The 26,958-nt window shown below is 43.9% G+C and overlaps 2 protein-coding genes across 3 annotated transcripts in view; both read right to left on the reverse strand.

Moving 5' to 3' along the window:
* Positions 1-27: 27 nt before the first annotated feature.
* Positions 28-12,352, reverse strand: ZXDC (ZXD family zinc finger C). The gene is made up of 10 exons (XM_068154106.1): positions 11,242-12,352; positions 10,252-10,404; positions 9,503-9,581; positions 9,277-9,407; positions 8,462-8,632; positions 7,270-7,955; positions 6,503-6,587; positions 4,653-4,825; positions 3,670-3,771; positions 28-2,265 (listed from the first exon to the last, which is right to left on the reverse strand). Exons 1-10 carry the CDS (start codon positions 12,314-12,316, stop codon positions 2,179-2,181), a joined length of 2,742 nt encoding a protein of 913 aa, XP_068010207.1. The 5' UTR covers positions 12,317-12,352; the 3' UTR covers positions 28-2,178.
* Positions 12,353-16,966: 4,614 nt separating this feature from the next.
* The window catches only part of UROC1 (urocanate hydratase 1), a 42,158-nt gene continuing 32,166 nt past the window's right edge, over positions 16,967-26,958 (reverse strand). The window contains exons 18-20 of one of the 2 annotated variants that reach the window (XM_068154109.1): positions 25,292-25,373; positions 19,629-19,728; positions 16,967-17,630 (exon numbers count right to left, since the gene is read on the reverse strand). In XM_068154109.1, the coding sequence (XP_068010210.1) occupies positions 17,490-17,630; positions 19,629-19,728; positions 25,292-25,373 (323 nt within the window). In that variant the 3' untranslated portion in view covers positions 16,967-17,489. The remainder of the gene's footprint in view (positions 17,631-19,628; positions 19,729-25,291; positions 25,374-26,958) is intronic. The other variant, XM_068154110.1, reaches the window with a different exon arrangement.

Here is a 26,958-nt window from a genome sequence, read left to right on the forward strand (position 1 = left end):
TACAAAGAAGAATATCCAGTGACAGACTGACCATAAAAAAAAAGCTTTATTAACCCATTTGCACCAGAAGTTCTTCAGGTATCCATTGCCAGCAATGGAGTTCAAGCCAAGTGATCCAATTTTCGGCCCCAAGAGGTTAGCACTTTACATTCACATACAAAGCTGAGTGAGGTACATTTTCAGAAGTAGAAAGATTTGGTTGCAAGTCCCATAAAAAGATGGAGTGTTCCTTGGCCATTTTAATAGATTAAGAACTGGTATGGTCCTTGAGAACAGAAAACTGCAGGCATTTGGAGTTTGAGGTGTCTCAGCTTCCAGGGACACCATGGTGACCACTAGAGCAAGATCCAGTAGCCTCTTCTGCACGATTTCATCTCAGCCTTTCTGTCTCTCTGGAGTGGCTCCATGCTGCAGTCACAGCCACCAGGCAAAAAACCTCATCAATTAGTTTGGTCTGGAAACCCATCCTGAGTGGGTTAAAAGGTTCCCTGGATGTAGGCTGTAAACTCAGGATGACAGGAACTGAGAGACCCCAAAGCCCAGGTAAACTGAAGGTAGGAAAATAAAACTGGCTCAACCAGAGGATATAATACTGCCTACAAATCAGGATCTGGTTTGAAGGTAGCCTGCAGACTCTTTTTTTTTCCCCCCCTCTTTAAGTCTTTAACCCAAAAAAAGCCACCCCATTTGTCTGGACACATACATAGTTCAAAAGGCACGGGAAGTAAAAGCATTTCTGAATGACCTCCTGTGAAATCCACATCAGTGAAACTGTAAAATAAATAAGTATGTGCAAGATTAGAAAGCTCACAAAATGTTCTCCTGCGGGACAAACCTTACTCTGTAAAGAAAAACCCAGTACACATACGTGCATACAGACATACCTCATTGAGAATCAAAAACAGTACATACACCCTTTTATCAAACTCCTAGACATCATTTTATAGGCATTCATTACATCACCATATGAAACATTTAAATTACTACCTTAAAACGTGACCCAAGGGTTTAGTTTTGTTTTTCCTATACAACCCTCTACTTTCAGGTGCCTGCAATCCAGGTAAGTACAGTACATACAAGCCCCCCACCCTGCCCCCCCCCAGGAGAAACTGCAGGTTTTCAGTGGGGCAAATCTTCCTAGGTATAACAATTTTCTTTTCTCCTCCTAAAATAAACTCACAACTGCAGATTCTGTAAACCAGCTGGAAGCTCCACGTGCATGTGATGCTCTGGGATAGCAACCAAGGACAAATGTTAGCAGTGCTGCTTTGAACAAAACCACCAAGAACCAACCCAACCAAGTAGGGGCCAGTTTACAGGTAACTTGGCAGGAGTTTATAGAGGACGTAAAATCAAGGTGCTTAAATTTACGTGACACTCAACATTCCTCCCGAAACAGGGAACACAAAGATAAAACAAACCTCTCTTGGATGCTGCTGGACTCTCAGCTGATCACTTACAGTGAGCACAGTTCTATTGCAGTTTTCAAGTTTTTGCTGGAAGAATTCAGCAAAGTATTTGGGATGCAGGAGCAAGGAACGGGAGAAACTCAACATGAGCTACGAACTGATTCACAGCTAAGTTAACATTTAGAGTCTAGCTTTCTATAACAAAGATCCTAGAGCATCTCATTTTCATGGCATAGGACATCAGAAATCTTGTTACATGTGACACATTCCAAATTTCTGCCAAAAACGGGGGACCGAAATCATTGTTGCTGTGTGTGGAAAACACTTGCACGTTTTAGCTGTTAATTCCTCAGTGCCACTGGCTCCAGCAGGAGAGCAACAGAAGGAAAGTTTTTAACTGTCATAGGCAGGATTGTAAATCTGTAGTCATTAGCTGTAGAATACTTCTTTCTGTGAAAACAGTAAATATTACCTCAGTTTGAAGTTTAATACAGTACTTCTCCCTGAAACAACACTGTACAGCAGTCTGCCTCGGTCTCTCCAACCAGACAGGCAGACAGGGCATCTTACACAGGCACATCAAGTGGGATTTACACTTCTGAAGAAAACCTTTCAGTTGCAACTGTCCTTAGCAAATTGCAAAAGAATGCACCCATGGTCCGGCACTCCTGTGTTCACGTTTTCCTTGGAGAAAGACCCAGGCAGCGATCTCACTCCGTCAAGACATGATTGCCCAACTGGCTTTCAAGTTAACTGTCCTTAGTGATGGTCACTCCAGATCCTGCAAGTTTATTGTGCTTCCAGTGAACTGAGAGTTATCAGAACCTGCATCATCCTCAGTGGAATTGTGTGCTTCCTGTCAAAGCAAACAGAGCGCACACAGAGTTCAGTGCCTTCAACTCTAGATTCTCTTTAATGCTTATCAGTAAGATCACCTTGACATTTACCCAACACCAGAGAAACGCTTGGAATGGTTTAGCAGAAACCCAAAGCCCTCCTAACGCTGGAGACCCACTCAGTGCTACTCCAGTTTTCCTTTGGAGCGCTTCAGATGAGCCTCACTAATGGAGATAAACAGAAAAATCACTGTTTGCTTTTCCTCTATTACCTCTCCACCATGACTGAGGAGTCAGGTATTTCTAGCTTTATCACAGTTAAGTGCTCCTGCCAAATACAAAAGCTGTATTTGAAGCACTCTTAGAATAGCAGCACTGCAGAGTTTATCACCATCAAAATCCCATATGCTCATGTTAAGAATGTGGTTTATCTACATGTCAATCACTCATTGCTGCTCAGTTGTTAGCTGCTCCTACTCACTAGCATGCACTTCTCCAGACTGGTAGATAAAAGTGTTTATGCAAGAAGCTGTTTGAACATAGAAAGCTCCACTGAACACCAATACTTAGTGATCAACAAGGGCAAGTGGTGAATAGAATAGACCAGACCAGGTTGGAAAAGACCTTTGAGATAGAGTCCAACCTATCATCCAACACTATCTAATCAACTAAACCATGGCATCAAGTGCCCCATCCAGTCTCTTCCTAAACACCTCCAGTGATGGGGACTCCACCACCTCCCTGAGCAGCACATTCCAACGGCCAATCACTCTTTCTATGAAGAACTTCTTCCTAACATCCAGCCTAAACCTCCCCTCACACAGCTTGAGACTGTGTCTTCTGGTTCTGGCTGCCCAGGAGAAGAGACCAACCCCCATCTGGCTACAACCTCCCTTCAGGTGGTTGTAGAGAGCTATAAGGTCTCCCCTGAGCCTCCTCCTCTGCAGACTAAGCAACCCCAGCCTCTCCTCATAGGGCTTGTGCTCCAAACCCCTCCCCAGCTTTGTTGCCCTTCTCTGGACACCTTCCAGCAACTCGATATCTGTCCTAAGGCTGCAGAAGTGAGCAGGCTTTTTAGTCTAACCATGTCCATAGAGACACAGCTCTGAGATCCAGGCTTGATTTTACTTCCCACTTCCCATCCTTCCTGTAGCCAGTTATGTATCATTCCGATTCTCTTTCCTGACCCACTTACTATCTGCAGGAGGGGATGAGGACCACTCATTACTCACTAACAGGAAGCAAAAATAAGAACATGCCAAAGCTGGTAACACACACAAGAGATCTGGCAGTGCAGCTCTCTGCAAGTGAACTCAAACTCCCAAAGGAAAGCACGGTGTTTTCATGAGGCAGAACCTCAGTGTTCACAGTAAGCAGTCTTCACTTCCAAAGCAATAAAAGACAACATCTGTGCCATGCCATACCTGAAGTATGTGAACAGGTAAATCCACTGGAAGCTGAGAGTGTGATGAGGAGGACTGAGAGCTCAGCTGGAAAGGCAAATCTCCCTCTCCTGGGGAATCATCCTGTGAATGCAGAAGTGTGATGCAATTACAAGACCCACAAACGCTTCAGCACAATCTGGCAAATTCTACTTTGCTTCACAATCTTTAAAAAATCTGATAAAGCTACTGCAATGTACTAATAATCATAGAGTCAATAAGGTTGGAAAAGACCTCAAAGATCACCAAGTCCAACCTGTCACCCAACACCTCCTGAGTACTAAACTATGGCTTCAAGTGCCACGTCCAATCCCTTTTTGAACACCTCCAGGGACGGTGACTCCACCACCTCCCTGGGCAGCACAAAGGTATGTGGAAAGCTAACTACCACTTTAATCTGAACTAAACCCAGTGTACAACTTGTTATTTGATCATAATCAACTTGGAAAATTGGCAAGACCTGCAAAGGCAGGAATGGTTCACCTTCCAATAAACCTAACATCCAGAAATATGCAACAAGTCTCATCATGTCATGTGAAGCTGATACTTAAGAGGAAAGCTACAAAACATTTACACCCATTGGAAAACTAGACAGGGGGAGGACTCTGCCCACAGTTTGTGCCACACCATACCCCATTAGGAAGAAAGAAGAAGGAACTTACCCTTTCTGTGAGTACTATATAGATACACACCTGGCCAAAAGCAGAACACCTGCCATGCTCCACTCATCAGCCCACATGGATTAATAGGTGTTTTTAGAAAATCAATCTATAAATTTAAGCCTTATTCCAACAGTTTTGAGAAATCAGAGTTTAGGCTGAAACTTCATTTTGCAGCTCATCTTTTCAGGTCAGTCTTATTGACCTCGTAAATAAGAGAGGTGTGGAGTAATGCAAGAATTTTCTTTATGGAGCTGAGTGTGTGTAACAGAGAAGATGAGTTTGTTTTTTCTCCTCAGTTCTTACCTGGAGAAGCTGAATTTGCACATACTGGGCTCCAGTGGCAGGGTCCCTTATTGTCAGCCCTCCATTTGGCAGAACTATGTTGCCACCAAGTCGACTGCCAGGAGCAGATGATGAAAAGGTGGTAGGGCTTACTTTACCACCCTTACTTTTTCTCTGACCAGAGCCAGATGCCCCTAAAAGAGAATCAGTTTGATACTTAGGTGGTCAGAAGCAATTTGCAAAGTTTCCCACTAATATTTTTCAATTTTATGCAGCTATTTACACAGGAAAAGCCTGGGAACAGTGCAATATAATTAAGCACCACCTGGTAACTGCCTAAAGGCCAGACAGCAATCAGCTGATGAACTTCAACTGCTGACTGAGCATCTTTTTATATGAATGTCATTAAAACCACTTCACAAACTGCTTAGCTTAGGGCTCACCCCTGTGGTAGCACAGAAAGAGCAGCGTATATGTGGAGTTACAGAAAGGAATTAGAATTGCATTTTCTAGTTTTAGTTTTGTAAGCCATTTCCTGAGAAGTCAGGTACATCCTTCTCCTTAACTGTGAGGTGAGCATAGTGATGCTCCTCTAGTTCCAGAAAAGTTTCAAGGACTGTTAGAACAGGCTACAGAAGTGCAACTATCACAACCCTAACTTGAAAACAAAAACCTAAACAAAATAATAACCATACAATCTTGTCACAGCTGTTTCAGGTCTGGGGGTTTTTTTTGTTTGGGTTTGGGTTTTTTTACATCTACAGCACATAAAAGGGTTAGAGAACTTGTTTGTAAACACTGAACTTTCCTCTAGAGCGTTCAGTCAACATAGTAAAGCCAATCAGAAACACAAGACTGTACAGACCCCTTTGAGAAGCATAAATTAGCATTAAGGCCACAGGTGGTGAAAAGCAGACTACTGAGAGCCTTGAGTAGGGACAGAAAAGGGAATTTTCCAAGGTCATTTTAGGAGATGTGCAGATTTAGTGCAACTGTCTTTTTAAACTAACATCAAAGACCTGATTGATGATGTGTGCATGTTTGGCAACACAAGCATACTCAAAACTGTGATGATTTACCAAACCAGACAATTTATGCAGGTATGCCTTCCATAGAAACAGAAATGAGACAGCTTGATTTTCAGAGGCAGAAAGTCTACGATATAGCAAAGAAGAACTAATACACAAGGATTTTATATTCCACCCCAGTCCCAAGAGTAGACACAACTCAAATGCCTGAGTTATGCAAGTCTAGTGAGCCACGGACATTTGATCCAACAAAGTAACTGTGGAATTCACATCAGAGAGCTTTGGGTCAAGCTATAGGTGTTAGGACACATCTCAAATCATGACCTAAAACTCACCCTGCACAAAAACTCATCATAAAGCTACAAACTAAAAGAGAGGCTTGAGTGTTTCTAGGTAACTACCACATAAACTTAACACTGTCACCAAATGAAACACTAAAGCAGAACCAGCCCAGCTGATGTTTCATCTGTACTGAGTGAAAGAGAAAACTACCAGGTAAGGTCAAAAGCACAAACAATAAAACCAAAGTGACCTTTTGTTTTCTGTTTGCTTTGGTTTTTTTTTAATAAGAGAATAAAAAGCAGAGGAAGAGATGGAGGGACAGTCTTGTTAAGACTCATGAAATGTATGTTGCTGATTTCTTTGTAAACTTGCTGGGAATTTGATACTCCACAGAACATGTTTACCCCAAGTAACAGATGGTACACCACATGCATAATTACTTTAACTAGCAATAAACTAGATGGAACATTTAAGAATGTACTTGGATACCTGCTCCCATTTCACTCTCAACCCCCTAAATAATTGTATTGAGTCAATCAAACAAAATGAATGGCTTCTCACCTGTGCTGCTCCCATTCCCTTTTTGTTTCCTTTTCTTGGCTAGCTGAATGGCTCTGTAATCTGTTCTCGCAGACCCACTGCTCTCCTGGTATATCAAAAACAGCCAAGAGATGCAAAGTGTTTTGAATGCAAGAGCAAACCAAGACAATGAACACAGACTAACGAGTTCTTGGTTGCAGTAATCGTTTACACTGCAAACACAGAATTCTAGTTTCTCATGCTCTTCTGATGAGTTTTGGTAAAGTTCCTGTATGTACTTAATACCTGGAGTTCAACACAAAACACAAATTAGCTCCACATTTCTAAGTTTTCAGCTTTTCACAGCTTAAGGATTTACTTTGTGATGCAAATAAAACTCCAAGTCTGTGGTAACATAGTAAAGCAGTATTTAAAATGGGAACAAAGACTGAGATTAAAATGTTTCACTTATTCTCCCAGCCCAAACATTTTCCTGGAACATATTCTTGGGCATTCTTGTAATTTCCATTTCATCCTGACAGATGGCTGCCTGGTTTTTTCAATCCCTTATTTTGAAAGGCTCTCCCTTACCAATTCCAGTACTTCATATGAGGAATCATCACACTGAGTCTACTTCTGACAACACATCATTCAATGCAGCATTCTACACACTTCAATAAAAGAAGCCAAACTGCACGATGTGCAAAATTTGAGAAAGGTCTCTCCCTAAGGTATAAGCAGCAATGGATATCCTCAAAGTTGGGGCATCTCAGTCATCTAGGGGTAAAATTAATAGAGTTACTGCATACCAAAAATGAGCTGCCAGTCACTGTGCCAAGATCCATTTCTTTCTGTGCACTGTAGCTCCCTGGAGGGTTGGAGAAGACAAATTGCGTCACTACTTTGCTGCCCTCTTGTTGACCAACGACGTCTGAGCTAGGAAGCAAATTCCGTTCAGCTTTACTTGGTGTTAGTAACTCAGGCACATTGGTACCACCAAGGCTGCTAGAAGGAGTCAAAGTGGCTGTGTCAATTGCTAAATTATTGCTGGACATCAAACTGTGCACATCTTGACTGGAATTCCTCACCGACAGTGATGCTAGCGAACCCAAGGCTTCCGCATTGACAGTCTGTACATCATCCAAGTTTAAAGTGCTTTGCTGGAGAACCGTTGTGCTGGTTCCCAGCAAGAGAGAACTGTCCAGGCTCTGTGGCATATCACTGCTAGCCACCAGTATCAAGGGATCAACTGCCTGGCTTAAAGAATTGCTACTAACAGGCAGGTTTCCTCCAAGCGTGGGGCCCACCGAAGCAACATCGATCGTGACAATTCCAGAGTTCACAAGTGTCATGTCTGTTGCAATTCCAGAGTTGTTACTGGACACGTTGGAGAACAAGGATACGAGATCTATGTTGCTGAGATCGCTCTGTCCCGGACTAGTGAGCTCACTGCTGGGTGTGAGGGAGCTGGTTGCTTCAAGCTGAGTTAGAAGATCTGGAAGAGATGGGTTTGGTTGTAAGACAGATCCTTCATCAGATGAAAGGGAGGAAAAATACAAGTGATCAAGGGAGGAAGGTTAAAATTCCAGATTCTCAACCTCCTAAAACACTTCCCAAGTTCCCTGAAAGCAGACTTAAGAAGCTTACTGAACTAAGTTCCCTGAGAAATTTCAGCTACAAAAGCACTTGCAAAAAGAGAACACTAAGATAAAGGAATGGAAAAAAGGAATGCAGAAGTGCTTCTAGTCCTTGCTCTTAGTTTACAGAGAGCATGGAGAAAGCTGTACTTTATGAAGAAGCTGCACTTCAGTTTCACACAGGACAAGCTTAAGTGAAGTCCCACTGAAAATTTCAAGGGACAAAAACCCCCTCTGGTCTCAGTGACAATTCTGCTACTCATATCAATGGGGCTCCCATTTCAACACCAGTAAATACATTTTCCTTGATAAAACATTTAGCTTTTCCATTGCACCCTCCTGTAGCTTGAAACAAATGCTTCACCTGGGCTGAAGTTATGCTGTTTGACCATGTGTGTCTTCATACTGTGCTTGGACGTGAACAATTTATTACAGCTTGATACAGGACAACGAGTCTTTAATGAGTCCACGTCCTGAAGATGTTTTTTGGAGTGAATATACAGACTACTTCGTGCTGAAAATTTTGCACAGCAGCCTGCAAGGAGATATACAAGGCTTTAAAGTTACAGCTAGTTTCAATGTGCCATTCATGTTTACTAGCTTAACAAAGCAAATACAAGTAGCTCTGCAGAACTATTTTGGTACATTCAGAGGAGTCCAAAGAGAGACAAATATACCTTTCCTTGTTTCACATCAAGGACCTGCCTCAGAGGGTAGGATAGTTCAACAACCTGCTCCTGACAATGAGAAACTCTTAAATCATTCCATGTAATGCACAACCCTTCCCTGCCAATAGCATCTTACAAGTAAACTGTTCATGACAATTGCTGGCAAAACCATTGAAAGGAGAAGCAGTCACCAAATAGAGGTGCTTCATGAAGCAAACTGTTCCAGTTCAGACCCAAGATCTTTGTTCAGGGAGTCCTACTGGAGGCAGTGCTAACAAACCCATGGGGCATCAGCACAGCTCCCATATGACTGCAACAGACAGCACCACGTGGCCATCCATAGAGTTGAGAATGATCAGTTACAAAGCCTTCTGGTTAGTTTTACCTCTTCAAACTGTTACATGACTCACTCTAAATTGTTCCAGTCCTGTAACAAGCTTGCATTTGGGGAAGAGGCACACAAGCCTAGGACAATGACTACCATTGAACACACAAAACAACTGAACAATACCTTCTACTGGACACTCAAATGGCTTTGTACCAAGGTGGGTTATACTGTGGCCTTTCAAGTGTTCTGCTCTTGTGAAGGACTTGCCACAGCCTTCTACTGGGCACATGAATCTCCTGTCGTCTTCGTGTTTCCTGAAAGGGAAAGAAATTGCCGTTGGCATGAATAAATCCACTGCCGCTGAAGTACTGGAAGAAAAACAAGTGTAACAGAATCAAGAAAAGTCTACCTTTTATGCCTCAGCAGCTTAGACATACTGGTAAAAGACCAGCCACAGCCTTCAAAGTCACAGATAAAAGGCCTTTCACCTTAAGCAAAGAAAGGTTACATTAGTTATCAAGAAATGTACACTACTCCTGCAAGCTCTCAAGAGCTGCGTAAAGTGAATTAATACAAGAAGCCTCAAACACCCTCTCATACAATTCACTGCAGAGTTACTGTGAAGCCCTTTTGAGTCCCTACAACCTGTATCATCTTTAACTCAAGTAAGGAGTGCTTGCTAGAGTTGAAATTTATCCTCTGGCTACTCCAAACTTTTGTACATGTATTTCATATGTTCTGGGAGTTTTTTAGCTGTTTGTTTTGACCAAGACTAGGATTCACACAGCGTTTTGAATGCCTATGAACTTAGGAATAGAGTTGGGACAATTTTCTGAACAGGGATCACATGCCAAAAGCCACAGGTTTGCATTTCCCTGGCTGCCTAGCATTTGGCAAGTTGAACAACAGACTCCTACCCCCTAGAAGGCCAAGAAGCAAGTGTTTTCACTGACTCTGAACAGTCACATCAATCTTTCTCCCTTCATGACTTCCAGTTTTTCCAGTCTGCTCTCCATGTATTATCTCCTGTGGACTTCCTGCACTAGAGTATATGGTCCTGCTCAGGCAGGGGGGTTGGACTTGATGCTCTCCAGAGATCCCTTCCAGCCCATAACACCCTCTGATCCTTCCCCAGGTACAAGCCACTCTCATAAATACCCGTGTGACTCCTCATGTGGATTTTCAGTCTGCAGGCTTTGTCATACTGCTTGTTACAGCCAGGGAACGAACAGGAGAACTGCTCTTGCTCTCTGAAGTGTGCTCGATTATGGGAGAATAATGCACTCACTGTGATAAACGTTCTTTCACAGCCTGGGGAGAGAAGAACAGCAGCACATCAGCTTGACACCAAACTAATTCAGGAAAACCAAATTCTTTTCTCCCTCACAACTTTTAGTGAGGTGACTTCATAATACTTTTACTACAATTTTACATCTTGGCATGTAGGAAAAATAAAGAATGCAATCCTAAAGTACTTTATTGCTATGGATTACAATTAGTTAGCCAAAGTGGCCAATCAGAAGGCATGCAGCTTGGTTTAGGGCATACTACTGAAAACTCATGCTGTGACTTATAGAATGGTTTTGGTTGGAAGGGGCCTTCAAAATCATTTAGCTCCAATACCCCTGCTGTGCACTAGGCCACCTTCCACCAGCCCAGGTTGCTCATAGCCCCATCGAATCTGGCTTTGAATACCTCCAGGATCCATATCCACAACTTCACTGGGCAACCTGTTCCAGTGCCTCATCACCCTCAAAGTAAAGAGCTTCTCCCTTTAATCTAAACCTATCCTCTACCAGTTTAAAGCCATTGCTCCTACCACTACATGCCCTTGTACAGAGCCTCTCCAGCTTTCTTGTAAGCTGGTGTACTACCGCACCTGCACAAACCCATGCCTAAACTGACCAGCGAAGGTGCAGCATCCCCCAACCCACAAACTTTCCCACTTCATAACTGAGGTAGCATGTAGCATAAGTCTACGTCAAAATCAGGGGGTGGCCATTAGGGTAAGGAGGGGCCGTAGGGAGGATAAACTAGGGGAGCCACTGTACACACTGCAGGCAGAGATCCCATCCTTACCCGGGCGAGCTATTTCTTTTGGAAGGGAGGGAAAGAGAACCAAGGCCCGGAGGCCCAGCAGCGGCTTACCCGGGAAGTCGCAGCGGTAGGGCCGCTCGGGCTCCAGGTGGCTGCGGCGGCGGTGGGCGGCGAGGCGGGCGGCGCTGGGGAAGCGCTGCCCGCACGCCTCGCACTTGTGCGCCGCCTCCTGCTCGTGGGCGCGGCTGTGGGCCCGCAGGTTGTAGACGGTGGTAAAGCGCTTGGCGCATCCCGGCGCCGCGCAGACGAAGGGCCGCAGCTTGTCGTGCGAGTGCAGGTGCCGCCGCAGCTTGTAGGCCGTGGCGAAGGACCAAGCGCAGCCCGGTACAGGGCAGCCGAAGGGCCGCGCCGCCGCCCCCCCCGCCGCCCCCCGGCCGTCCTCCCCGCCGCCGCCATGCGCCGAGAGGCGGTGCAGCCGCAGCTGCTGCTTGCGGGGGAAGGCCTCGCCGCAACGCGGCTCCGGGCAGGGGAAGGCCGGCGGTGAGCGCGGCCGCGGCCCGCCAGGCGGCTCGGCGGGGCTGGCGGCGGCGGGTGGCGGTGGCGGAGCGGCCGGCGGCGGGGCGGCGCCCGCGGCCTGCTCGGCGCCGGGCCCCAGCGTCAGGACGCCGTTCTCGATGCGCACCACCAGGCTCTGGTTGTTGATGGTGATGGTCCCCGAGAAGGATCCGTCCTCAGCCCCGCCACCGCCATCGCTGCCGGCGGGGGGCGGCGGCGGGGGAGGAGGGGGCGGTGGCGGCGCAGAGCCGGAGGCCTCCTCTGGCGGCTCAGCGGGCGGCGGGCCGGGCTGGGCGCGCCCTGCTTCGCCACCGCCGGCCTCGGCCGCGCCGCGCACAACGTTGAAAACGAGCAGGAGCCCGTCGTTGTCGGGCGCAGGCCCCGCCGGCGGCGCACAGGGGCTGGGCGCCGGGCTGGCGCCGGACTCCGACTTCTCCTCCACCAGCAGCACCGGGAAGCTCACGTAAAGGCCTGAAGCGGCGGAGGAGGAGGAGGCAGCGGGGGCCGCCGGCTCCCAGTCAGGCGGCGGCGGAGGGCGGCGCGGGGCAGCGGGCGGCGCGGGAGGGCCGCCATGTTGGGCGCCGGGCCGGGCCCGGGCCGCCTCCGCGGCGGGCAGCCCCTGCGTTTCCATCTTGGGGGTCCCTGTAGCAGCGGCTGAAACCGGAGCCGCGGGGCGGGGCCGCCGTGGGCCAGCGGGGAAACCCGGAGCACGGAGCTGCGGAACGGGCGCGGCGCGGGAGGCGCCGGGGAAACCCGGAGCGCGGAGTTACGGATGGGACGGAGAGGCGTTTCGCCGCGGCTGCCGGGCCCTGTCGGTATCCCCTTGGCCGGGGGGAGGCGGCGCTTGGGACTCCCGTAGACTAGCGAGCGAGCAGCCGAAGTGGCGCAAGTGGCTTTATTTCGGTCCATGGGGATTATTCTAGTATCTGTTCACTCCAGTTCTAGCAAGGAAGAAGCTGTGCCGGAGCAGAGCTATGCTCAGCTCGCAGCTTTCCCTGGAGCGGTGCAATAGGTAAATAGTTCAGCAAAAGACGCTCTGCACTTTCAGCAGGAACAAGAAGGCAGCGTTACGCCGCAGCGTTATGCGCAGAGGGCAGCCTGCTGTGAAGGCAGGAGTGGGGAAAAGAATGGAATAGACAAAAGGGTAGGAAGGAGGCTCTAAAATGATGTGCCGTGCCCATTGAACCTATGCAAAAGAAGTTCAGCAAATTCAGCTAATGTATAACTTCATAATTTTTTAAATTGTTTTTCCCCCTCCCCATTCTTAGGCAAGACTTTCTTTGTAAGATTATTCAGTTGTCTTCTGGCTCCCTAAGGCTTAAGGGAAAACTACCCCGCAGTTGCTGTGGAAATGACACCGGTCCCTTCCCGCTGTGGGACTGATAAGGTGTCCCAGCAGATGGTGCTGTGATCTTTCCATCATTCAAATTGGTTTTCCTTTCAGCTGAGCAGTTTAGCATCAAGTTTCCAACAACAAAGAACAAGATACTGCTAGCCAGTCACACTCAGCTCCAGGGAAGCTGGTACTTCTTGCTATGAAGCTGTAGGTACACCCAGAGCTCCACTCGGTACTTCCATAGCTATCTGTGCAGAGCCTGAAGTTCTTGGAGGCTCAAGATCAGCCTCCTTGGAAATCCACCTTAACCCACTGCTGTCACTGGATGTGGATCCTGGTTTTAGCTGCTCCTAGCTTTCTTTGTCTCCGTGTGGAGATACTTGAAGTACCTTTCTTCATGTTCCTAGTTTAAAAAAAAAATAATGTGCCAAGGGGTTTATGGCTTAGCATATAGGTGCATCCCTGCTTGAAGGATCTCAGAAGAAGGAAAAAAAGAAAAAGCCACAAGTCCTTTGTCTGCTACAGCCTGAAGAGGCGCAACACAACCTTAACTAGACCCAATGGCTTTCACCTCACAAACTTTAGACCTTTAAAACCCACTGTAGTTACAGGTGTATGAGTGTCCTGCATGAATTATCCTTTGTCACCAGACTCTCATCCCTCTGCAGCCAGGCACAAGTGTTTTGGGACAATTGTCCATGCTTTGAGGAAGGAAGGCATTAAGGTTCATGGAAAGGATCCTTCAGCCTGTGGCAACTCTTGAGAGTTCGTTACAGAAATGCACTACCTCTACTTCCACTGTCCAGCTCTGATCAGATGCAGTGTCTACAGAATAGAATAAACCAGGTTGGAGAAGACCTTCAAGATCATCACGTTCAACCTATCACCCAACACCATCTTATCAACTAAACCATGGCACCAAGTGCCTCATCCAGTCTCCTGCTAAACACCTCCAGTGATGGTGACTCCACCACCTCCCTGGGCAAGCATGGCTTGAAGATTGCACTCCCTGTATTGGGTTTGTCCAGCAGTGAGGTCAGCTACCTAAAAAATGTCATCAGCATCCCCACAGAACAATAGCATATACACAGACCCAGGTTTTCTGCAAATAAGTAGAGGACATATAAATTGAGGCTCAATAGAGCTCAGAACCTGAATCTCCATCCTGGGTTTGTTTATGATTCCATAATGCTGGAAAACACCTGCTATTTCATCCCAGACAGTAACAGGTTATATTTCTCTGTGCCCTCCCAAAGGTACTGTAAGCCTCACTCAGTTCACATTTAAGTGCTTCAGGCCTGCAGTTAAAAGACCAAGGTAGATTTAAATGTATGCACATAACTATATATACTACAGAACTAAAATAAACAGCAGTGAATAGTCATGGCCAACTGATCATCAGTTCACTGCCTTTCTGTAATCCATTTTGCCTTTCTCCTACTACCTCTTTAATAAAGACTAATCTGAATTTCAACTAGGAGCTCTCCTGTAACAGTCATACCTTCAGGTTCCATGTCTCCCTAGGGGTAGTAGAGAGCTGTAAGCATCCAGGGATTTGATTGGCATTACATGTGGCTATAATGCAACATTATGTCCTCTGTCCAATAAAGTTACAAGGATAAATATAAAGTTCCTCCTTTTTTTTGGTCTCAGATACAAAAATGAGCATGCTATCCCTGTACTAAACACAAAGGTGAAGAATTCATAGTAGATACTAAGAAATACTTCTTCCACATTTTGTCTCTGGTAGATTTCCAATTAAGAATTTAAATGAATCTACGAAGCAGCTCTACATTGCTTAGCACAGAAAAGCCAGTGTATTTTCTGGTTGTTCCTCTGTACAAAAACAGTACTCTAGTGCTTCTGGGCTGTGAAGATTAGAGTGGGTTTGTACCCAGATTTTGGACCCAGTCCAATGTGGTTATTAATAATAGGTAATGCATAACATATGTCAAATCTGTCAAAGCTGGCTGACAACTACTCACATGGCCACTGCATAACTTGGCAATATGCTTGCTTTTTCTATAATGTGAACCAATTCTGATCAACTGCAGATTGCACTTCACAGAAGGTTCAGTTACAAGCAGATGCCAGACTCTCACTATTCATCTGAAGACATATACAGTACATGAACAGAGTAAAGAACTGATTTGTGATTCAGAAGAAATGTTTCTTTTACTTGGTGCCAGAGGCAGCGGTGCAGAGTGTGGTCACCAGGCAAGTACCATGGGATTTAACAGTTGTATAGTTTGACACTTCACAGTCCTGAGGGCTGCAGCTCACGTGCAACAACCAATGCAGGTTTAACTGAATAATCCCTTTCCCTTCCAAGGCATAATGAATACAGTGCCAAAGAGACTGAGTGACAGGCCAGATCAAATCCAGTACCACAAGCACAGCAGGGGGAGGGATTGCTGACACTATGTTCATGTCTGGATAAGGTCCATGGGCAAGGCCATGCTTAGCATGAGCCATGATAATTAGTTTTTGTACACACAGGCCTATATAGGTGTGTATGCGAAATATGTTTGTATCTGACTGTGTGTAGAGGCTTCAAAGTAAGGCTCCATTTCTGGTTCGGTGTCATGGCTAATTAAAACAACAGTGAGTTGTTAACACAAATGCAAAATAGGCATTCTTTCAGTTGCATCTAGGCACACTGGGCTCTGTGCCTTCCTAACTCTTCTGGGCAGAAAGGAGACTAAATAGACCTTGCTATCAATCAACCTCTGTGTGAAGGAAGCCCACACTGTCCTGTCTTTGGTGCTTTAGTTTGTTTCATGTAAGTTGTGTTTTATTTCAGACAGAAAACCTACATGGTTACTTTGTATAGTGCTTTAGTACTTGCACCATTCATATCCAAATGGGTGAGTAGTCCACATTTTTCCATTAAAAAGCAGTGACCAAGAATTTTTTTGGAGGTTTCCATCCATTTAGAGGCTGCTCAAGTGCAAGAACAAGCATCATTATGAGACATTAGATTCAGCAAAATTTGGCTCACACAAGTTGTTCCATGTTGCCCGTCCCTTCTGTAAGACAGCCACAACAACCCCATGCAGTGCTACAGGCTGGGGTCAGAGTGGCTGGAGAACAGCCAGGCAGAGAGGGACCTGGGGGTATTGGTCAATGGTAGGCTGAACATGAGCCTGCAGTGTGCCCAGGCAGCCAAGAGGGCCAATGGCTTCCTGGCCTACATCAGGAACAGTGTGGCCAGCAGGAGCAGGGAGGTCGTTCCCCCCATGTACACTGCTCTGGTTAGGCCACACCTTGACTACTGTGTCCAGTTCTGGGCCCCTCAGTTTAGGAAAGATGTTGACTTGCTGGAACGTGCCCAGAGAAGGGCAACAAAGTTGGTGAGGGGTTTGGAACACAAGCCCTGTGAGGAGAGACTGAGGGAGCTGGGGTTGCTTAGCCTGGAGAAGAGGAGGCTCAGGGGTGACCTTATTGCTCCCTACAACTACCTGAAGGGAGGTTGTAGACAGGCAGACATTGGTCTCTTCTCCCAGGCAGCCAGTACCAGAACAAGAGGACACAGTCTCAGGCTGCACCAGGGGAGGTTTAGGTTGGATGTTAGGAAGAAGTTCTATACAGAGAGAGTGATTGCCCATTGGAATGGGCTGCCCGGGGAGGTGGTGGAGTCACCATCATTGGAGGTGTTCAGGAGGAGACTTGATGGGGTGCTTGGTGCCATGGTTTAGTTGTTTAGGTGGGCTGGATTGGTTGGTGGGTTGGACGCCATGATCTTGAAGGTCTCTTCCAACCTGGTTTATTCTATTCTATGTTTGGAAATGGTCTAGTACTGCCCTCTAGGTTTTCCATCCACTTACCTGGCACTGCATTCTGTTTCTGATTGTGGTGAAAGTTTGGGGAGAACATTTCAGGGAAAAGCCCATGCAGGCTGGCTGTGCTCAGCCAGTTACAAATTTTCTCTTGCTTTTTACTGTGATCACCAAATGCTTTTATGGCAATATAGAAAACCTTGAGTTTAGAACATGTGCTATCAGTACATCCACCACCAGCTGAAGAGGTTTGTTTACACATCTACATGTTTGGCTACTGGATTTCACAGCTCTTTGCTGATAGCAGCAGAGTAAATCAGAATGAAGAGTTCCAATTTCCCTTCCACGTTTGATGTACCAGACTTAAGAGTCTCCTTAGTGTATGAATAATCATGAATAAGTGGATTTTTATTTTCATTCAGTTCTCATGGACAAAATTCCCCATATTTGCCTTATAATGAATAGTTTCTTATTGTAAACATTCTTTTGTTAGTGAAAAGACTATTCCTGATATCAGCGTATCAGCCAAACATCCAGATTTTGCCCCATTAACATGTCAGAGGGAAGAAAGAACTCACATGGAACAGACATTTGCAAGGTTTTTATCAGGAGACCAGAGAGCAAAATAGGATATCAAGGAAGCAGCTTCAAATATATCTGCAAGGACAACATTGCAGTTTGGAATACCATTACTGCTTCACAGCTTGCTCCAAGATGTTCTCATCCACCACCTTGTGAGGGAGGGTCACCTTCAGTGTCTCATTCTCTTTCATTGCTTGGCAGATCGTTTCGTAAGCATAGTCATTACCCGACCAGCAGCGTCTGGCAACCTGTCAGACAAGGCAATCAATGGGTGTAAAAATCCTGCATTTCTCTTGCCACATCCATCTTACACAACATCTGTGCAAGCACTGGCACACAATTTCATGACAATAAATCTTTCAACCCTCTGCCAGTTACTAGTTCATTTCATACTTCATTTTTATGCATAGCATTTGGATAGACTTGGTACATTTTCGTGCAGAAACTTACCATTGGACAGGTAACACTGGTGGAGCCAGGTACCTTACAAAATCTACAAATCTCTGACTAAAAATGTCTGTGCACTCTATCCCAGTTCTGTAAGACCAGCACTTGCTTTAGCTAACAGTATCATTTCAGCACTTCATGCTTTTATCCCAGTACAAATGTTTAAAAACTAGAATGTCACTCAATGCATTTTCAAACTATGAAATCAAGAAGCCAAATTCTTTGCCAACATGTAAGGATGAAACTCTCTGGACAATTAGGAAGCTGCTAAACCTCTCTCCCAACAGCAGAGCATTCCATTTTGATCTGTTTATAAGCAGAATTCCCCAGATAAAACAAAAAGAAAGTCAAGACTTGGCACAAAGGAAATAAATAAGTCCTTTCCTCTATTTAATGCCTTGCAAATCTCTATGACGAATTGCAAATCCACGTCCAAAATATTCAGTCTCAAAACACCACAAGACAGAAAATACGCAGCTTTTAATTCAGGAAAATGTTTAAGCATATGATTAATGTAAGGCTAATCAGCTCCTGGGATCGTAGCAGTAACAGCTAGAAATTACCTTTCAGGTTAACAGCTCAATTTCCCTGCCACTCACCTTTGATTATTCCTATATACACTCCAGTTTCTTTTCAGTCTTGTATTTAAAGTGGATAGCATTCTCAAATTGTCCCTTTTCAACCTATGTGTGCAGGAGTGGGACTTTTGCTTGCAGTAAGTCAGAGCAGCAAAAGATTTATTGGAATTTTTTTTTTTAACAGGGTGTCCCTGATGCACAGTTCTTAAGGTTATGACTTCATTAATCTGCAAATGAATATAATTGTTCTCTTTGTTCTCTCATAATAGTTTATCAATGTGTTATTTCAGATCTGGGAACAAAGAATATGTGCAAATTGCTACCCTGAGTTATGCCAGGCCTTATGGGGGAGAAAAATATTAAAAATTAATGTTTAGGCCTAAGGCAAGAATGAATTCTGCAGTTCTCTTGACAAGTGAAATAGAACAGATTGTGGCAGCACTGGCAAGGAGCTCCCTTAATACCTCAAGTCATTGTAAGATTATGTGACTGAAATGCAACAAGTCTTGTCCTTTTATTGAACTGTGCATCATTATGTCCTGTTGATTTGGTTCCCTTCAAGTACTGAATCAAGACCACTTCAGAGATGGGATCCTATTCATAGATACAGACAGGATCTATCTGGACACTACTGGAATGAAAAGTCTCTCATGGTAACAAGGACTGTGCAAGATGGCACTTAGATGACAAGCCCTTTGAGATACTTGGCTCTAGAAGTTGTCTTGTCCGTTCCTAAAAGTTCATACAGTGTATTATGTAGGCAAATGACAACACGTCTAATGAAATTATAACAAGCATGCTTCCTTTTCTGCTTAAAAAGTGACAAAACACACAGATATTTGGAAATTACTGGTCTCCAGTATGCTGTAAAGTCAGAAGCAGTGGTTCCAAAAATCATTCAGCCTCTTTTATTGACTTAAAGTCCTTTGAAATTGATTAGAGAAAAAACCCCAACTAAATAAAACAACTCATTGAGTCTAGTGGAACCAGGCTTGTAACCACCCGTATTAGAAGCAGTGAAGAGAACGAGTCACTTAGCCTGTTAGGATTATTCCTGGCATACAAAAAAGCCAGATCCCAAAAACTCCTGCCTGTGCTCATACTCCTCATTTAGTTAAAAAAAAACCAAACAGGAGCACTGAAACCCAAGTACCTAAATAAACATAGTCCTCAAGGCAGGAAAATATTAAAGTGAACAGATAGAAGGATTTTTTTTCTTACTCCATTGGAAACATCCCAGGTGAGCATCATCTTGGCCCGTTCTTCAGCCTCCTTGGACCCATCCAAAACCAGGCCAAATCCTCCATTGATCACTTCACCCCTAAAATATTATAAATGAAAGAGAATTAAATCAAAATAATTCAAAGCAATCCCTCAAAAATCAGTAGTTAATTTGTTCAGTTTCACTGCAGGAAGAAGAATTAGAACATAGCAATGGTGCTGAAGAAGTTACATTTTCAATGACCTTTATACTAGCAATAAAGCATTTTCTAAAATGAAATTTAGCAGAGTAAATGCCCTAGTTTCCTGACCTGCAGAAAACCTATTCCACCCTTCTTGTAATGCCCAGCTGGCAGTAAATAACTGCTCCAAGCAGGAGTGTCAAAAACTAAGCTTGTGCTGTATCTCTTGAAGATTGCAGTCTGTAGTGCTTCTAAAAAGAAGTACAGAAAGGTTAGAACTTCTGACAGTCTGGAGAGTTACCTAGCTCTGTGTATTTCTAGAGGTTAGGCTGATCGTCTTTGCCACACTACAGCCTGACATACACGTATGATCGTGAGGAGGACTATCTGAAGCAGACAGATGGATCTGCTTATACTCTCTTGGGATAAATAAAAGACCATAAGTATTTTATTAAAAAAACATTAGCCACTACTTAATGCACATCTGCCTCAATCATTTCAAACCCAGTCATTCATTTTGTGTGAGAAACATAGATGTTTAAAGACATCAGTGCCAACTTTTCAAGAAGCAGACTTATTGCTGCTGTTCTTCTGCCAATACGTTAAAGCTAACAGATTATACTTGGGAGAAATACCAGGCTGGTTTTAAAAGGACAGGGAAAACACACAGAGCAGAACATCTTGTCTGACTTTAGAGTCTGGCCTGTTCAAGTTTCTGTTTTGTTGAATTTGGTAAATATTGGTGAATGCAGTTTAATAATTATCCATTGCTGTGAACCTGGGAGGGAACTTGCATTATAGCTCTGCATCAGCAATACCTAAGGCTCGAGGCACATCATACAACAACACATGTTATGAGAGACTACTGATGGAGACCTTGGAGCCAGGATTTTCCCCTCTGTTTCATAATAAGTCACAATATTTACTTATAATAATATCAGACATACTCATATCAGACAGAAGTTAGGCATCTTCCAGGTCAGGAAGGAATAATTTCTTACTGTATTATATTTTTCAGTATCAACCAAAGCTTCTCAGAAAATGGGGAAATGAGCTTACACTGGGGTCCTCACAGACCTCAAGTCTGCTGCCTGAAACTAGACATTTTCTTATTTTCAACTTAATTGTCATTACTTACACAAGTGATTCTCTTCCACTAGTTATATACTACCTGTGTGCTAAGCAGAACCCCATCACAGAGCTGAGGGATGAGAACTTAGACCTCCAGACCTCACCACCACAGAAACATTCTGTGCATTCTCTCCACTTCACCATTATTAGATATATCATTATTACAAACATATTCTCTGTTGAAAGGCACAGTTGTCTCAAAACTGGCAGTTCTCATGGCAGAATGTCAGTGAATGCATCAGTTTATGTGTAGCAGGAAAATTTGAGGCAGTCATGTTTCCACTGAGCTATTTGGGTATTTTTTTAGCTCTGAGTCTTACAAATAAAATTTTCTTTTTGATTGACACTGTCAACACTTTTTGGTCTGGAATTTAATTCCCAGGGTCGTTTTACTGTCTAAAAGCTTTCATTAGTTCTCCTCTTACTCTCATTTTGCAATGAAAACAAACATCCAAACCTACATTTCTTGCAAATTCTGATTATTTTTTAATAGCTCATGATGTTACTATCTTCTCCAAAAGAAGGACATTGAGACACTTGAACGTGTCCAGAGAAGGGCAACGAGGCTGGAGAGAGGCCTCAAGCACAAGCCCTATGAGGAGAGGCTGAGGGAGCTGGGATTGTTTAGCCTGGTGAAGAGGAGGCTCAGGGGAGACCTTATTGCTCTCTACAATTATGTGAAGGGAGGTTGTAGCCAGGAGGGGGTTGGTCTCTTCTCCCAGGCACCCAGCACCAGAACAAGAGGACACAGTCTCAAGCTGTGCCAGGGAAGTTTAGGCTGGAGGTGAGGAGAAAGTTCTTCCCAGAGAGAGTTGTTAGCCATTGGAATGTGCTGCCCAGGGAGGTGGTGGAGTCACCATCCCTGGAGGTGTTCAAGAAGGGATTGGACATGGCACTTGGTGCCATGGTTTAGTCATGAGGTGTTGGGTGACAGGTTGGACTTGATGATCTTCGAGGTCTCTTCCAACCTTGGTGATACTGTGACAACATTTCAAATGTAATTGTATCAAGACCAGGGCTAGTTACCTCACCATACCCAGCTGTTTCTGTGTACAGAGACCAAATTAGCACCAATATCCAAGTACCAAGCTAGTGTACACTTAGGAATGTCAGTGATGCTATTGCCATGTAATTGAGATCACAGTACAAGCACACATCAAGATTGCCAGTATCAGACAATGAAAACCTCACATCTCTGGAGCACTGCTCTATACAGATATTCCATACAGGAAGGTGTTTTTTCAGTGACAAAGATCTCCTCTGTTCCCAGTACCCCAAAAAAGCATTCTTTGAAGCTTTGGTAAGAGCAGTAAGTGTCTCATCTCACTTGCAGACCATAAATTTGGAGTCTCTCCATTGACTTCTGTGGGGTTGCTCCAGTGTAAATCAGAATCATTCATCAGAATCTGTCCTACTGTCTAAAAATCACTCATAAATTAAATGTCAGTGTTTGGTAAGGATGAATTTTCTAGGAAACCCTCTCACATTTTAAAGAGAGGCTCTCTGCCTTCATTAGCATTGGGTCACATTTTCAAGTAATTAAAGAAACATGTGGCATTTTGACCTAAGCTACCTCCTATAATTTCCAGATGTCTCCTCCTAAGGAGATCAAAGAAAACAAGGCCTCTCTCACAATCAAGATGTCACACTGTCAGCAATGCAATTTAATTCTTAAATTGCTACTGCCTTTGTTACTGCAGGTTACTCAGGCTCCACGTTAATACGTCCTGCAAATAAACCGGCAGCAAGAAATTAATAACGTTCATTTGCTCTAATTATAGGCAAGACTATGTTAATCTTAAGTCTCTCAAACAGCACATGTGATGCAGATTCCAGCTAAATAAATATTAATCCTGCTTTTTCCTGTTTGCCCCACAAGGCTACAGCACAGAAAAAAAAAAAATGAAAGCAGGTAAAAGGCCCTTCTCTGGTCTCATGGGGAAGACAGGGCAGAGGTGTCAGCAATCCCAGGCAAGTCCAGCCTCTGCAGGGAGGACTGGTAGCTGAACACAGTGTGACTGCCGCTTCTGAACTCTCTGAACACACACTTGCTAATGACAAATTGATTTCTCTCTAATCATATGCATATTTTCTAAATACACATAAGCTTCCACATGCACTTTCACATTTCCAAAGCAGCTGATGACAAGATTTTATCAGGCACATGGAGATTTCTTTATGGCAAAGTCAGCTGAATTTTTAGCTCTCTAGAGAAAAACAGGGTCGTAAAATCTAAAGGCATCTATCTCTTCCAGGCAAAGAAAGTAATTTGTTATGGTTGTGGGGCTGTTTTGCTGATTTTATCACCTTTAAATTACTCCACTCTTTTTCCTTAGAAGGCAAAGGGGTGCAGCCCTTCAACTAGCCAGGGTGGTGCCATGATTAGTTAAGCCAAGCAGAACCACCTGTCCTGCCATGACTTTCAGGGGTTCCCAGACCAGGGCATCTAATGACACGACATTGTTACTACATCTGAGTCTCAGCATGGTGGCTTATTAAGGTTCCTGTAGAGACAGGCCTAATTTTCAGACTCCACATTCTTTACTAGGCACAGTAATTTAGTCACAGAGGGTATGACTGCACCTAAGAACGAGGTGAACAAATACTGTTCCACAATGACAAGCCCCTAAGCAGCCACAGGATATATCAAAAAGCATAATCAAGCCATTTTCCCATCAATATTTTGATTTCAGTGAACAGCCACATGCTAATTTTCTGGTGCTTTATAAAGATGACAGTGCCTCTGCTATGTTTCTAATGATGTTAACTCCACTTAAGAAAGAACTAAAAGAGTGTAATTAAAATTGCAGCATGGTCAATAACAGTTTTTGAGAAGTAAGGGCAGTCTCACCCTTCAGCCAAACCCTCTTTGAATTGCTCAAGGTAGAAATGTGCAGCAGGGATTTGCTTGACAGAGATAGGGAGTATGATTCACAGAAAATTCATGGCATAAGCAATTACTTTAGCAATTCTAATCATTATCATAAAAGTGTTCCAAACATTTTCCACAACATGTAGTGAAAAGTTACTTCCTTTGTTTATATGTCACAAGGAGATATTTCAAAAGGTTAAACTCAGCTAAGGTAATTCAGACAGATCTAGTCTGCTTCAGTCTTTGAACTGTGAGATGATCAGTGCAAGAAGATATTCTGGTATGTATTTTCCAGAGTTACAGAAGCTGTGAATAAAATCCTGACCATGGTGGTTGTTATCACTGCAATTAGTAAAGGCAAAATTTTCACTTCATGTGCCCCCAAGAAGCTTTCTTAACCCTTGTTCAGTTTTGCTCATATACCTTCTATTCAGTAGTTACTTCAGTTAAATCAAAGGAAGAGGGGCTTGAAAGGATATTTTCTAGATTCAGCTAATCTGGGTGAGTAACAATTAAGTACCACCATATGTCTCTGAGGATAACATCTGATACAAGTTCTTTGGCTTGCTGTTGTTGGCGTATTGCATAGCTGGATGGAGCATGGAAGTGGGAAGGTCTGCTACAGCATTTACTAGAGGTTTGTACACCTTTTCAATGGCAACACCACCAAAATGAAGATGTGACTGGAGATTGAAGAAGCTTTGGTGGACTGTGGTGAAGGAGGAAACCAGTACTGAAGACTCTGCAGTGTAGCCAGGCTCTCCTTTTCCATATGCCCCTACCAATCTGGAGTAACCTTTTATTGGCATATGAAGCAGAACAGTTTTCCATATGTAGTATTTATTTAGTTCAGCTTCTCAGTTTAGGCATTTCTCTTAGTTCTGCATCTTATGGGAAAGATGTTTAATCCAGTCCTTACTTGGCTGTGGGTTTTTTACCCTACCAGGTATGAGCAAGAGAAGAAAGACTGGGAGGGTTGCTGGCACCTGAGCTGTTTTGTATCAATAACCCCTCATTGCACTTCAGCACATGAATGTTTATATCAGGGTCCTAAGGTCACAGATTTAAATACAGTTTAAGGGGAAGCTTAAACATAATCCATCCACTGACACTCTGGCTGTGCATGTGTGAAGACAACTTTGGAAGCAGGACCTGTTCAAAAAGACCATGGCAGACTGTCCTTTTTTGGCAAAATAAAGTCTTCAAACCATGCTGTGGCTAGTGTCCAAAACACTTTTTTCCTGGACATATGGGCATTAATTTAAAAAGCCTCAGACACCACCACACTTCACTTTACAATACATCCTTTCAGCCCTTGTTTCCAAAACCACCCTTCCCAGGATCACAACATCGTAGTACTCCAGTAGTACAAACATCTTTCCTGTAATTCCCCTCCTGTCTGTCAGTCCCTCTACCATGCACATTAAAGTACTAACAGACTTCAGAGTCCAGCATTAGAAACACAAATATGTTCTTACCAGCCAACTCCACCACCATTGTGCAATGCAACCCATGTTGCTCCTCTGAATGCATCTCCTACAAAGTTCTGCACTGCCATGTCTAGGAGGAGAAGAAAGATGTCATGGGTGTGATGTGTTGCATTCATTTTTCTGTTGTGCTGGTCACTCTTTCCACTGACATCCTGATTACAGGTGTTTGAAAGCAGTTTTGGAGGCAGGCTGTACTCCAGCTTCTGCAGAGTTCATTCAGCCCTGTGCAGAAATCTAGTCTAAAGCTAAGGAGTAACATTCTGGGGACAAAGTTGGGATGAAAGTGATATTGGCCCAGATTCGCTGGACGTGGGGGAATTGTACCCTGAATGCAAACTGCTGACATTACACAGGAGGTTTCTTTTGTTTAAAAAAACAAACAACAACAAAATCCCCCACAATAAAAATCCACAAAGAAAAAAAATAAAGAAAAATATTTTAACAAACAAACAAACTTAATTTGACTAATATCAAATATATGATTTGCACTGCAATGTTCACAAAAATTTTGCATATTCACCGCAATTTGTGCTAAAGTAGATACCCATAGTGGTTCAAAGTGTTGTGGGGGATAACAAGGTCAATGCACTGAAAATATTTGTCCAGATTTATGTCAGGGTAGATTTAATAGATCATTTGCTGCACTTTTAGCAGGAAAAAAAAACAAAACCACCAACAAACAACAAAACAAACAAAAATTCCCCCAAACAACAAAAAACAAACCCCATCACACAAAAAAAACCCAACAAAACCCCCAAAACACACACACACAAAGCAACCAAAAACCCAAGAAGTAACATCCCCACCAGCTAGATTAGCAGACCCACGGTCTGATGGAAAAAAGAGTTTACTTGAGCACTAATTTATGTTAAACCCTGTCAAAAGCTCCCCATTATGGCATCTTTTTGCTGGCATTATGTCACTTTAATAACCAAATTATCATAATTACAGTGCTGTCAAGAGGGAATGGGAGAGATCAAAATCTCCATAATCTAAAATGTAAAGATTTCTTCCTCAACCACTGTTGTGATAAGAATGGAGGTTTGACAAGGAGCATAGCAAGTGGACTAACAATGTATTAATGTGCTGCTACATGGCTTTGATAAAGGTCACCAACTGCAAATGCCTGTGCTGAAATACACTTTGCAGAGTATCTATGACTCATGTTTGCCAATGATCAGGCTAAGGTACTTACTGTAAAGCAAAAGAAGGCAGATAAACAGTCTGGAAAATTCCTGTGTGCTAGAGAGGAGCCAGTTTCATCTGAACCAGCTCAAATCTGATGTTAAAACAACAGCAAAGAAGGAAGAAAGGAAGACTGCTAGAGAGGAGCCAATTTCATCTGAAGCAGCTCAAATCTGATGTTAAAACAACAGCAAGGAAGGAAAGAAGACCTAAGATGATGTTTTATTGCCTACAGAGGCTCACCTGGTAAAAAGAGAATTAGGCTTGCTTCTAAAGCCCAGTGAAATCAGTGCTCAGCAACCTTGAGATAAGCTCTTGGAGAAGTGGTTCATGTAAACCACAAATGGAAAAAAAGACCACCAAAACCAAACCCCAACCCCCACACAGTGCAATGTGCAATGGTATTTTAGCAATCTTTGTTTCTATTGCCCTCTTTGAGAGCTTTGCCTGAAGTTTGCTTATGTTGCTAA

This window comes from Melanerpes formicivorus, unplaced genomic scaffold, assembly GCF_026170545.1.
Source record: "Melanerpes formicivorus ecotype bairdi unplaced genomic scaffold, bMelFor1.0.p_v2 SCAF_28, whole genome shotgun sequence".
Lineage (NCBI taxonomy): Eukaryota > Metazoa > Chordata > Aves > Piciformes > Picidae > Melanerpes > Melanerpes formicivorus.